The sequence below is a fragment of the Gymnoscopelus braueri genome, assembly GCF_963280865.1.
Source record: "Gymnoscopelus braueri genome assembly, chromosome: 8".
Lineage (NCBI taxonomy): Eukaryota > Metazoa > Chordata > Actinopteri > Myctophiformes > Myctophidae > Gymnoscopelus > Gymnoscopelus braueri.
In genome coordinates, this window is record NC_137609.1 from 13,831,436 (window position 1) to 13,845,055 (window position 13,620).

At 42.6% G+C, this 13,620-nt stretch overlaps 1 protein-coding gene across 1 annotated transcript in view; it reads left to right on the forward strand.

The window, feature by feature from the left end:
• gbe1a (glucan (1,4-alpha-), branching enzyme 1a) overlaps positions 1 to 11,117 on the forward strand; it is a 183,382-nt gene extending 172,265 nt beyond the window's left edge. The window contains exons 15-16 of the mRNA XM_080436613.1: positions 906 to 1,023; positions 10,304 to 11,117. Coding sequence (XP_080292739.1) covers positions 906 to 1,023; positions 10,304 to 10,360 — 175 coding nt within the window. The 3' untranslated portion in view covers positions 10,361 to 11,117. The remainder of the gene's footprint in view (positions 1 to 905; positions 1,024 to 10,303) is intronic.
• The last annotated feature ends 2,503 nt before the right edge of the window (positions 11,118 to 13,620 follow it).

Sequence of the window (13,620 nt, forward strand, 5' to 3'; positions counted from 1 at the left end):
CAGGGGCGGTGGTGCACTGCTGCCCCCGGTGGGCTGGAACGTGTCCTGCGACGGGTGTTGTGGAGAAGTGCCAGCATAATCCTTTGATCTGTACAGAATAGCACGGGAAAATCAGCCAATTAAAATGGACGAAACATATTTTAACTGAGATGATATTGTGTGTACGGGAAAATATATTTTTAGTGGCTGAAATGCATCTCAATTATTAAAGGTAGGGTTATTGTTAAGGGTAGTGATATTTTGTTGTTAAGATAAGTGTTAGTGATCATTGCTATATAGGGTGTTTGTTCAGTAACAGGAGTCTCCCTGTCTCTCCAGTTCGTAAGTAAACCGAAAATGCATTTGAGGTCAGGATACCAATTTTAGGTGCTTCAGGTACTTGTTGTCACATCACAGGCGTCAGGCTTACTGGTGTAAAATAATTAGAATCAACTTTGTTGTCACATAAAAGGCAAATGGTGTGGTAAGGTAATCCAACACTAAATATTATCATCTGGTTATTTATTTTCATTTTGTTGCATTTTATGCCTTTGAAAGTTTGGATTGATTTTAAATGTCTAGCTGAAAATAGTCCCTATAAGAAAAGACGGATTTACAAACAGAATTCAAACGTCTGTGACTTATTAACTTTGCAATGATGTTTTGCTGACATTGACTCAATTATTCAGGGAAGTTCAGTAAGGTTTTAATGACTTAGGAGAAAATGTCAAATGCAACATCTACAAATAAAGCCATTAACGGGAAATTGTCTGTGAATATGATACTGTCTATGGCTGTAGCTGTGAATAGAGACGTACTGATGCCGGCATGTTTGTTTTACGATGTTGAAATACATGTCGAAACTGCAATGAAATATGAAAGATTTCCCACACACTACCTACTACCCTTAACCGGATGGATATCAGATACAAGATCCAGTTGGATTCTGATGCTGCTCAGTACGGCGGACATGGAAGACTTGACTTGGAAACGGAGATGTTCACCGAGCCCTTCGCCTTCAATTTCAGGACGCACTCTATGAAGGTGAAGGACCTCACTAATAGCCCAAATCTTGAGTGTTAATTTAACAGGTCCATTCTTATACCCTGACTTAAATTAACACTCGGGAGTTTGCTGTGCACTTAGCTGATTAATATCACCTTGTGATTACACACACACACACACACACACACACATATTTTACTATTTTAAAAAACATTTTAAAATAGTTCAACTAGCCGATCTACATCGACACGTCGTGAGCTTTTAAATGTTTTTCAAAATAGTAAAAAAATGGCAAAAAGGTTTAGGGATAACGGATAAGGCGGTGCCCTCAACTTCCTCAACCAGCACTGCAGATGTGCCCTTGAGCAAGGCCTGTTGTCCCCCAGTAGTGGAGTATAGCCAGCCCAGAGCAGAGGATTAGTGGGAGTCCTCCTCGGCTGCTTAGAGGTATGAATGTCACTGTATGATGTGAATGTAAATCAGGAAAGAGCTTTAAAAAAAAAAAGTGTGATTGCACGTGCTCAGCCAACCATTTCCCTGCTTAACCCTTTAAGACCGGGAACGCATCTTTGTCATTTTTAGATTTCTTTGGGCTATTAAAAAAATTGCAGATATACAAGCTCATAGCGCGGCACTGAGTGCCGCGCTATGAGCTTGTAGATCTGCTATTTATTTTTTAATCGTGCAAATGTGTGCACATTTTTGAATATATATATTTTTTTTTACATATTATGTAACTGTCAAATGTCTTGACAATGTCTTCATTTTTCTGAAAAACTATTGTTGCTATGTCAGTGGTGCTCAAACTTTTTCTTGTCAAGGACCCCCAAAATTATGTTTTTGGCCACCGATCCCCATCAAAATATGTTGTTCCAGGGACCCCCAGAAGCAAAGATTTGAGTTACAAATGTTCACTTTAGAAAATATATATATTCAAAGATTTGCACAAAATGTTCTAGTTTTTTCAAAAATAGCAGATCTGCAAGCTCATAGCGCGGCACTCGGTGCCGCGCTATGAGCTTGTAGATCTGCTATTTTTGAATAGCCAAAGTGTAAAATAATGCTTTTTCAGCTCAAATCTAAAAATGACACGGTCCCGGTCATTCCCGGTCTTAACGGGTTAAACGGGCAAAAAAATTAAAGGGTAAAAGCAGAGAAGAAGTCAGGCCAAGTCTTTTCGCTTAAACATTTGAGAGATGCTAATTTCCACCTGCAAGAGGGGAGCGGTGAATGATGGCTGCGCCCCAGGACCTGTTCACGGAGGCTTGACAGAAAGATGGGGAGAGAATGCATTCAGGGAGACTCATCATTTATCCCTTACGTAATTACTCTAAAATCAAGGTGCAGAGAAAAATCTGCGCTCGGGCTGGTAGAAGACAAAAAAAAACGCCCTGAGCCCTGAAGGACCATCTGAAACATAGTCTGCCTGGGAAATGAAAAGACGACGAGGGGGAAAGGAAGGAGACGAGAGGTGCAGAGGGAGAAAGGAAGGAAAGCGGCGAGATGAAAGGGGCCACGGCGGAAAATAAAGTCGATGTGAGGTCAAAGAGGTGTAAGAGAAACGGCCCAATGAGGAGTTAAGTCAGCTCCGGTGATTAATCGGTAGAGTGGTGGGGTGAAGAGAAGTGTGACAGAACAAAGCTAAGAAAGTGAAAGTTGTGCCCGTGGTACTCTGCCGCACACTGACAATATAAAGTCAACAAAGCTACAATGTTGGAAGAAACAAAACCAAAGAATGTTACACTTTATTGTTACATCTTATGTACCTGCACAATGTTACACTGTACTGGTATATAAGATGTAACAATAAAAATCTTGAATCACATGTGAGCTTGTAGATCAGCTAATTTCCGTGTGTGACACCATGAAGTATAAATCAGGTTTAATAATTTGTCTTTTAACCTGCATTCATGGTCAGATGGTTTAGGTGATGATGCTAGGTAAGTACTGTGTGTTCAGTAACTCGAGACCGTCTTCACTGTATTTAAGCGTTCAAGGATTTTATGTTCAAGGGTGTTCATTGTCACATACCCATACAATTCAGCTGGGTAGCAGCATTACCTTCTTGTACTGCACTTCAAGCTTCAGGTTTATTGTCCAATAAAGTAAAAAAGCCTAACAAATACCATTCTCAACAGACTTCCAAAAACCTTGCTGGTGATTGTCTGTTAATAAAACATCTACTCAAGCACAAACTTGGACACATCATCAGTGTTGTTTCCTGGAGTCACTGGGTGTTTCGGGTCTCGCAACACACACCCTCCTCCGACCGAGGCTGATCAGACCCCCGGCCTGTGTCCAAGTGGCATGCTACTGACCCCACTGTCTCTGGGGGGCTTAGGGTGGCTGGTGAGATGTTAGCAGCTGGTGTTGGCGACACTAGGAGGCTCTGGGCACTGTGGGTTGCCTCCAGGCCTGGTTCCTCCTTCGTCTGACCCGAAACTTCCTCATTGCAGTGCGCGCACGTGTGTGTGTGTGTGTGTGTGTGCGCGTGCGCGTGACTGTATATACCGAATACAAGATTAATATATTGTCACGTTTATTGTTCATTGTCACTTTATTGTCACACTGAATAATTATCTTCTCCCTATTACACACAACACGCGCACACAGACACACACTTAATGTTTTTAATCTTTTAATTCATCCACATTCTCTCTTTTCTTTCTCCTGTAATTCCCTGTAAAGCATCTGTCAACTTAGCTTTTATTATGCCCAAAGAGAAGTTTAGCTAACATGCAGTTGTAATCTCAGGACCATTATGAGCTGTGATGATGGGACAGGGAGCAGAGTACATTACAGTATAGAACACCTAATCTGCTTCTCTGTTTCGGCTGATGTCAGTTGATGTGTGGCTTTGGATAATGTTTGTTCATTGTTCATTAACCCATTCAAACCGGGAAATGCATCTGTGTGACCACTTAAACCATTGTTTTATACTTTGGCTATTCAAAAATAGCAGATATACAAGCTCATAGCGCAGCACCGAGTGCCACGCTATGAGCTTGTAGATCAGCTACAGATCGTGAAAATTAGTGCAAATCTTTGAATATATATATATTTGTAAAGCGAACATTTTTAACTAAAATTTTTGCTACTGGGGGGGGTCCCTGGAACAACATATTTTCAGATGGGCGGGGGGTCCACGGCCAAAAATACATATCATTTTGGAGGTCCTTGACATGAAAAAGTTTGAGAACCACTAGTAACACAAGTCTTTCAGAAATTTTTTATTTATTTAGAAGACATTGTTGTAGAATTGGAACTGCAGGCCTTAATGGGTTAACAAGCAAATCCTCTCTTCTCACCTCACCTCCTCTCTTCCTCTCTCCTCTCGCCTCCTCCTCTCATCTCCCCTCACCTTCTATTCTCTCCTCTACCCTGGCCTCCTCTTCTGAACCCCCCCCCCCCCTTCCCCTTCTCTCTTTCTCTGTCTGTTTGTCTTCTCCTCTCCCCTCGCCCCTTCCCCTCGTGAGCCAGCTTATCCTAGCGTGTGTGTTTCACATGCATACACACGCCCCGGCGAGCGCGGATTGTGACAGGAAATGAATATTTAAGCACTGAGCCGCAGGTGTGTAGCAGGCAGCCATTCCTTGAGTCTTATACCACATCATTTATTTACCGAGCCGCGGCTTCAAAGTGGGCTTAAACTTTATCATTTTCCCACTGTGTTCTTTTTAATCAGGCACATCATCTCCACCACCCCCCCCTCTCAGCCTTCATTTCCATCCTCATCTCTCCCAGGTGCCAGTGGCGGAGATGAAGCCTCTCTGTGGGGAGTCTGTAGAAAAGCAGTTTGGCTGCCCCGCCTCGCTTGTGAGGAGATTAGAGCCCACCAGTGTTCCCTAAATCCTCAATATGAGTCCAAGCAGGAAGGACACAGGCTTTCAAAGTGGGACCCGGGGGGGGGCCGCCAGGGGACCAATTGGAATGGAATGGAGAATACAAATATAAATGCTTTTATTTGTACTACATGGGGGCATGACGTTTTGTGTCAAAATGTTTCTCAAAACATTTCCAAAAAGGTTTTAAACTGTGAAAATGCAATACGATGTGACGTGACACATGAGCTTGTACTATTGATAATCTGTTTTGGCTATTTTCTATTTTTTGCCATTTTACAATGGGGGGGGGGGGGGCACAGCCTATGGAAAGGTTTGAGAACCCCTGCCTTATAGGAGGCTTTCTAGAGGAGTTTTAACATGCACACACACTGGCATACGCCATACAGGACCACATGTATGCACAGTGCACACGAACAAGTGAAGAGAGAATGTATGATGATTTCTATATGTGTACAGCAAGTGAGAGAGAGAGAGAGAGAGAGAGAGAGAGGTAAGACCTTCATTGATCCCGTGCCGTGAGGGAAATTCAGTCACCAAAGGCAGCACAGCAGCTTAAAGGAGGAGGAGAGGAGGAGGTGTGTGTGTGTGTGTGTGTACTTGTTGAGTGGGCAAAATGTCCCCACAAGTATAGGAGAATTTGCTAATTAGACTTTGTGTGAACTTGTCCTGGTCCTCACAAGAAAATGTGTTTTATGGCTTACAATTGAGAAAAGATTCAGGTTGGGTTTAGGATTTAGGACATTTATATCAGTGGTTCTTAAACCTTTCCATGTCAAGGACTCCCAAAATGACATGTATTTCGCTGCGGACCCCCATCTCAAAAATATGTTGTGCCAGCGACCACCAGAAGCAAAGATGTCAGCTTTAAAAATAAATATATATGTATTCAAAGATTTCTCGAAAATCTCGATAAAAAAAAAAAAGGTAGATCTATCCAATCCAATCCACTTTATTTACAGTGCACATTTAAAACACCAGCATTGAACCAAAGTTCTGTACACTCAGTAAACAAATGTATATTGGTGCCAACCCATTTAAAGACTTAAAAACAAACCTTAAACTTAAACTGAATCTTGTAACGAACAGGGAGCCAGTGGAGGGAGGCAAGAATCGGGGAGATGTGATCATACTTCCGTGCCCCTGTTAAGAGCGTTTTGGACTAACTGTAGGCATGACAGGCAGGCTTGGCTAACGCCAACATGAAGTGCATTACAGTAGTCAAGTCAGGTTGAGATAAAAGCGTGGATAAGACATTCAAAATCACAAAGGGCTACTGCAGACTTGACTTTTGCTAAAAGCCTCAGCTGATAGAAGCTGGATTTAACAACAGAGTTAATCTGTTTGTCAAGCTTAAAATCACTGTCCAATTTGACACCACAGGTTGGTGACCAGTGGTTTTAAAAATGGCTGCAGGGAGGCCAGATCCAGAGAAGAGGTGTCACAGGCAGGGCTGGGTCTGAACGCCATGACGTCCTTTTTTACTTTCATTACCATTTAGAAGGTTTAGGGCCATCCATGCTTTTATGTCCTTCAGACAGTCCAGCAGTATGTTCAGGGAGCTGGTATCATTCTTTTTCAGGGGCATGTAGATCTGCGAGTCATCTGCATAAAAGTGGTAAGAAATGCCATGCTTTTTAAAAATCAAATCCAGGGGGAGGGAGTACAGGGGAAAAAAGGATGGGGCGAAGAATTGAACCCTGCGGGACTCCACACAGGAGGGGGGCAGAGGACGATGTGGAGTCACCAAGGGGTATAGAGAAAGATCGGTCTTTCAAGTAGGACCTGAGCCAATTTAATGCTGTACCACACACACACAACACACAACACTCTAAGCGTGAGATGAGAATGTTGTGGTCTAAAGTGTCAAATGCAGCTGTGAGGTCCAACTTTTTAATGCTGTCCTAAAATGTTGATGTCCTCACAAGTATAGCAATACAAATACATGTGTGTGTGTGTGTGTGTGTGTGTGTGTGTGTGTGTGTGTGTGTGCGTGCGTGCGTGAGTGCGTGAGACTGTGAACGTGGATGCAAAGCGGAGACATCTGATGTAGAGTACTCCTGCCCAGGCCCGGGGTGTCTTAACCACGGCAAAGTCTTCCAAGTGATTAGGCTTTGATGTTCACACCCCCACACCCCGCCCCCACAGTGGTAGATGAGAGGAGCAGAAAGGAGACACAGGAGGAATGGTACACAGGGGAGGAGGAAGAGGAAGGAGGGATGGGTTAGAAGGAGAGGAAAGGTGATGTTGCTGACACAGCGCTTTGAGAGAGAGATAGAGAGAAGAGAAAAGACAGAGGAAGAGAGACAGACAGAGCGAGAGAGGAAAGGGAGGGAAAGATAGAGAGATAGAGGGGGAGACAGGGAGAGAGGGAGAGACAGACAGAGAGAGGGGGAAGAGAGAGATAAGGAGAAGGAGGGAAAGAGATAGATAGAAAAAAGAAGGGGGAAAGATAGGCAGAGAGAAAGCAACAGAGGGGAAGTGCGGGAGAGAGACAGACTGTGTGTGGGTGAGAGAGAGGGAGAGGGAGAGTGGAGAACTTTCTACCCTCTGACTTTAAAAAAGAAAAGTTTCCATCACTTCTCGATCAGCACACTCTGGGCACAAAACAACCGCAGAGATAATGGGAAGTACTGCATGTGTGTGCGTGTGTGCCAATGCCTGTGCGTGCTTGAGTGCGTGCGTGTGTGTGCGTGTGTGTGCGTGCGCGTGTACTGTAGTGTACACACAAAGACAAAGACACATGCACACGCACGCTGTAGAGACTATAGACAGAATGGGATGTAGGAAGGAACAGAACGATACTTTGTTGTGATCTTTGTCTGAGGACGTCTGCTGCACTGTAATTAAAGAAGCCACACTCTCTGTGTGTGTGTGTGTGTGTGTGTGTGTGTGTGTGTGTGTGTGTGTGTGTGTGTGTGTGTGTGTGTGTGTGTGTGTGTGTGTGTGTGTGTGTGTGTGTGTGTGTGTGTGTGTGTGTGTGTGTGTGTGTGTGTGTGCGTGCGTGCGTGTGTATGCGCGTGCATGTGTGCTTGTGTGCACTTTTGTTTTTCAGTATCTGCAGGCTTATTTGTGTTCAGACAGCTTCTGTCCCTGAAATTCAATGGAGCCTATTAGTCACTTTATTTCTGCACATTGACTGGCGGTTCTAAGCTTTGGTACACACACTACTTTTATCTTTCCTGTTTTCTGTGCTGTCATCTAGGGGAGAGCAGAATGCACACAAAGGGCCAGCGTATAGAAATTACACTGCATTGAATCCAGATATGCAATTACTAAGAACTCATTGTTGTAAAGTATGAAGTTCATGTGAGAATGTATTTCGGTGCTTAGAGTATATGGTGCAGAGGCAACGCTGCATGAAATGATTCATGCAGGATTTCTGAGTAGGATATACAGGACTCTTATAGCAGTGATTCGCAAACTTTTTAATTTAAAAAAAGGACCCTCAGTTTGGTGTGGATTAGGGCTGAGCCTGTAACGGTGCATTTGGTCCATAACTATCAATAATTTGGAACGTTCTCCACGTTGAGAACAACTGGCCTAGAGGAAACTGTGAAACCAAATGCATGTTTTGCACAGTGTACTAAACTAAAAGTACAGAGAAATTAATACCAGCTTGTCATGCAATAGGTGATGGTAATAATAATACCTGATAATACCGTGTCAGATTAGGCTTGTATTATACCCTGAATATGCAGACAAAGGCAGAAGGCTACATGCTGTCAGTACACTGTTAAATCCTGTTAATTTAACTTTGAGTGTACAAGTGTAACCAAACAGACCCGTAAGACATTTGCACAGTTGTTACAATTAGATAAAGGAACTCTGTGGATTTCACTGTTGTATATCATACCTCATTCATTTGTTAGCAAAGAAAAACTGGGGGGATTTTTTTTAGTAGCTTGTGGGTGACAATTAAAGTGAGACCAGATTGGACAGAATAAGGAGTGATTTCCCCCAAAAGTGTAGGAGTGTGACCACGTACTACTGTAACCACATTGTCCCGGGTTACACTCTGAGCTCAGGAACTGCCTTCCTGATACTGTCTGGGGGAAATGACACACAAAATCACATTAAAACTACAAAAGTGGCATGATTTGATGGTTTTGGAATACAAGCCTTCAGCAAAATGGATGTGGATAGTGACACCACCTCCTATCAAAGCGCTCCTCACTGCGTTTGATCTCTCCCTTGTCGCCGTGTCCCCTTGACAGATAAGTACAAGAGAGTGTACAAGTGGAACCAAACGGACCATTTGTACACTCTCTGGGTTAAAATGAAGACTGTGGATTTTACTGTGCACACATTGTGTTTAAAAAGCCAAGTTATCCGTCCTCAATGTGTGTTATAACGAGTGCAAATGAACCCTTGGATCCTGCAGATTGGCTTTTAGAGTCTACTGCAGGTTGCCTGAAGGGGATCTTTTGGTTGGCATCCCTTCTGCCGCACTGATCTGAAGTCAGTGTGTATTTAAAATATCCTTTGGTGCTCTCCTTACACACAATCTTGCAGCCTACCTAGCCAGCCCACCACCACGCACGCACGCACGCACACACACACACACACACACACACACACACACACACACACACACACACACACACACACACTCATTACATCTTTGACAAGCTAGTTTTTGTAACTAATACTGAGTGTGTTCTAATATTACACCTGTTTTCACGTCACATAATTATCTTTAATGGTGGTCTTTAATGGTGCGTAATCCTTCGCTGATGCGTGCAATGATTTGACGAACCCTTGGGAGGAACAGAATCATTCAATTCGTGACACCTACGTACGTTTATGTTTTCACTCACCATAGTTCACATGCAGCCAGTCTATCAGCAAATGTCACTGTATATCGTTGGCATTTAACAGCGACTGAACTAAGTGCAGACCTTAAACGTTGCCACAAACAAGAAAGAAAAAAAACAGCCCTTTGTAGGGGCTTATAGTGACCCCAAGTGGCTTTTATCTGAACTACAGCACCATGTATCAAGTCTTTTGGACAGTTTTTTCTCTCCCCAGTTGACCCACAAGACAACAGTTCAGTGTGGTTCTCAACTGTGTTTTTTTTTAGCAGGTGAATGCCTCTGAATGCAATGCATGATTTAATTATCCACTCTTCTATTCCTTCTACACAAAAACTCTTCACCGACAACAGCTACTGTAATCTTCAAGTGCGTGCATTCGTACGTACAGTATGTATATTGCTTGTCTTGGGCTTGCCATCTTAACTTTTGTTGTCTGGTAGTTTTCAATACTACAAATCAAGTTCACATTGGTATAAAAATTATTAGGTAAAAAATAAAGGATAATTTAGTCTTATGTGTGTGCAGACATAACAGTGCATTCATCATAAGTCAATTTTCAGCATTAGCCTATCATAGCTTGTCTCATGCTGCATTGTATCGTTGGACATTATAAACAATTTTCTTTCCCTCTTCCTCCTTTCCTTATTTTTCCTCCTTCAGGTCTATATTCCATGTCGGACAGCATTAGTTCTGGCCAACAAAGAGATGAATTGTTGAAAAGAAAAGCTGTGACACAACAAAACAGATGATTTCCCCAACTTCTACCTAATGTGAACCTGGTATGTGGACGTCATCAAAGAGTGGGAGCAAAATGCGTGAACCTGGATACACTCAAACACACACACACACACACACACACACACACAAACACACAAACACACAGGTGTACGCACACAAGTACACACTTTTTAGAACTGAGGGGTCTCGTCATTTGTTGTTGTAGGAAGTAATAGTTTTGTTACTCATATCTTAAGCTTAATAAGAAAATGGACTGCGTTAGTATTTTCCATGCCTTACAGTAGTGCCTTGAGACCCTATTGAATATTTACTCCTAATGGAATACGGAGTAGAATGAATTGTAATTTTTTTACAGTAACTAATAAGATTGTTTGTATTCACACCAGAAGTCTTGTTGCTATGGTGGCGAACATGTATTTTCTTGGTCTGTGTGGAAAGTTTGGACAAATGAGACAAATACAATGTTACGATCCACCGTGGGATCTATGTCAGATATGACCATACTGTACCTGACTAAGATTTTAAACATCTATGAGTTGTGTAGTGTCAGTCCAGAGTTGTGAATCATCTTTTACCTGACTCCCATACTTTGGCTCAACACCAGAGACAGTGATGTCCGTACAAATGCCCATGAACTGAGTAGAGAATATGCCAATGAAATGATGGAAAAATACAATAATTTGAGTAAAGAAATATAAAAAATGTCACGCTTTTTTCCCTCTAGACAGTACAGCTAGTAGGTGACAACAGCCTAGAGCTGAACACTCTCTTGTGTCTAATGGCTATGAGGCGTTGAACTGAGTGCTTGAATTCCCTCCATCATGATTACCCCGAGAACTACAGGCTGAAAGATAATCATGACCTGCTGAGGCAGTGGGCTTTAAAAACCAAATCCATAATCCAAATGTCAACATGGCCACCAGAGAGCACCCAGACATGCACACGAAGGAGGCATCGTTTCAGTTGCTTCCAGCTCTCAAGTATAAGGAATATTAATGTTTGAACGTGTAAAAAATATGGGTTTTTCATTATATTTCAGAGCTGCTGAAGGGTAATTTGCATTCATATCATTTGTCGACACGGGGTAAAGCAAACCTGGATTTTGGAGTTGTACTGAGACTGATAACATGTTGAAAAGCTTGTATTGTGCAGGTTGTACCCTTAGAGGATCAGTGGCCCTCATTTATCAACGCAGCGTATAAACCGGCGTATATTTTTCCATATATTCGGCCGTACACCAAAGTCGAAGTCACATTTATCAACGAATCCTACACAGCTGATCCGAGCCTACATTTGGTCCCAGGCTTGATAAATGTCACGGCTGGAACCTAGCGTCATTTAAATAACACGCCCTTAAATATTCTCAAAACGCCCCGATTTTACGACATGAAGAAGGACCAGAATACGACCAAAGACATCAAAAGCCAATGAGAAAGAGTTTCCCCCGCCTGCCTCGCCACACACGCACACGCACACGCCCCCCCCTCTCTCTCTCTCTCTCTCTCTCACACACACACACACACACACACACACGCCAGCCCAGCTGTGTTTTTCATGTATTGTAATCCGTACCGTAGCGGTACAATCTTTGTCACGTAGGCTTGTAGCCTACATGAATGACATATTATGATACCAATCACATCGCCATGAATGGAATACGTTTGTATATTAATTTATTTAACCCATACCGAGCAGTGCACAAGCAGTCATGTAGGATATTCCCCGTGAGACTCGGACGGGCGGCAGTGGTTTCGGTCCGCCACGTTAATAAGAGATTGGAGCGTCGGGTTTATATCCTTAACCCAGCCAGGTTGTAGTCTTCAAAACTCTCTATGACATAACTCCATAACATAGGACAAGCTACTGTAAGTTTGTACACCTCACTGTCCATGAAAAGATCGTCGGCAGTCCCGACCGCGGGACTCCCGAGTCCCGACGCAAAAGCGCTCGTATATTTTGAAAATAGCAGATCTACAAGCTCACAACGCGTCGCGATGCGACCCGTTTTTGAGCTTGCAGATCTGCTATTTTAAAATAGCCAATGCAACTGAATGACTGTTAAAGCAGTTTGTTTAAATTACTTTATAAAATGTTATATTTTCACAGGGATTAATTATTAGTGTGTAGATATACATTTAGGAGTGGATTATGTGTCCAGATGCCTGTCAGACAGTCAGACAATGCTGCTCCGCAGGTCTAGAATGGAATAAACGGGCGCAGCCAACGTCAACAACTGGTCTCGACCAGACGTGAGATCTCAGCGTATGGTAGGATGAAGCCCACGTCAGGATATATTGATAAATGCCGAAAGGTGCAGTGATCTCGCCCTACGCCCATTATTTGGGCTGCACCGCGTTGATAAATGAGGGCCAGTGTGTGGGCTTGTAATATGCTTCCAAGAAATGATTGGGTGGTTTAAAACTAAACTCATTAATGGGGAGTGAGATCTTTATCTCCCATTATTATTTTAATGGCACAGTGCCATTCCTAATACTAATTAATCACAATATACATCACTCAGACTTCATGTGCGGTGACACTTTAATTTCAGGACAGATATTATCACCCATTCTGCAAAGATTACAGTACATGATGTAAAATAATCGTCGTGTAATTACCCTTTGTGCACATTTCTGTCATTAATTAAAGAAAGGGAACTTTTATCAAAGTGTCGAATACTTTCTGTCTGTTGCTTATTAATTGTTTATTTACATATTACATACAATTCTGCTACTATAGAATCCATAACAAGCTGAGGTCAACTGACTGGATCTTGTCATCTTGAGGTTAGATTTAGGCTCTTGGAAGGTCATTGCATGCAGCGTAGCAGGAAATCAGTGAGAGCCTTGGTAGAAATTGTAATATCATGAAGTTTACGTTGGACTACAGAGACATGAAATGACTTCAGAACTGTGTACTGGGAGTTTTTTTATGGTTCCCCCTGTGATAAAAATGAAGTGATGGGGGCTGGTGCATTTGGAAAAAAATAAAAATAAGAAAAAACAAGTAATGGAATCACTCTCTTTGTCTCTGTCCACCTCTCTGTCTCACTCCATCATCCTCATCTATCTCACTTGCTGGCTCTCTCTTTCTCTTCACCTTTATTTGACGGATGGATGGAGGGGTGAAGGAACGGATGGATATTGTTGATAGATGGATATATATATATAGATAGATAGATGTAGATTCATTGTTGGGGTGGAACAGTCACTTACTTTCATCTTCCTTTCCTTTCTTCC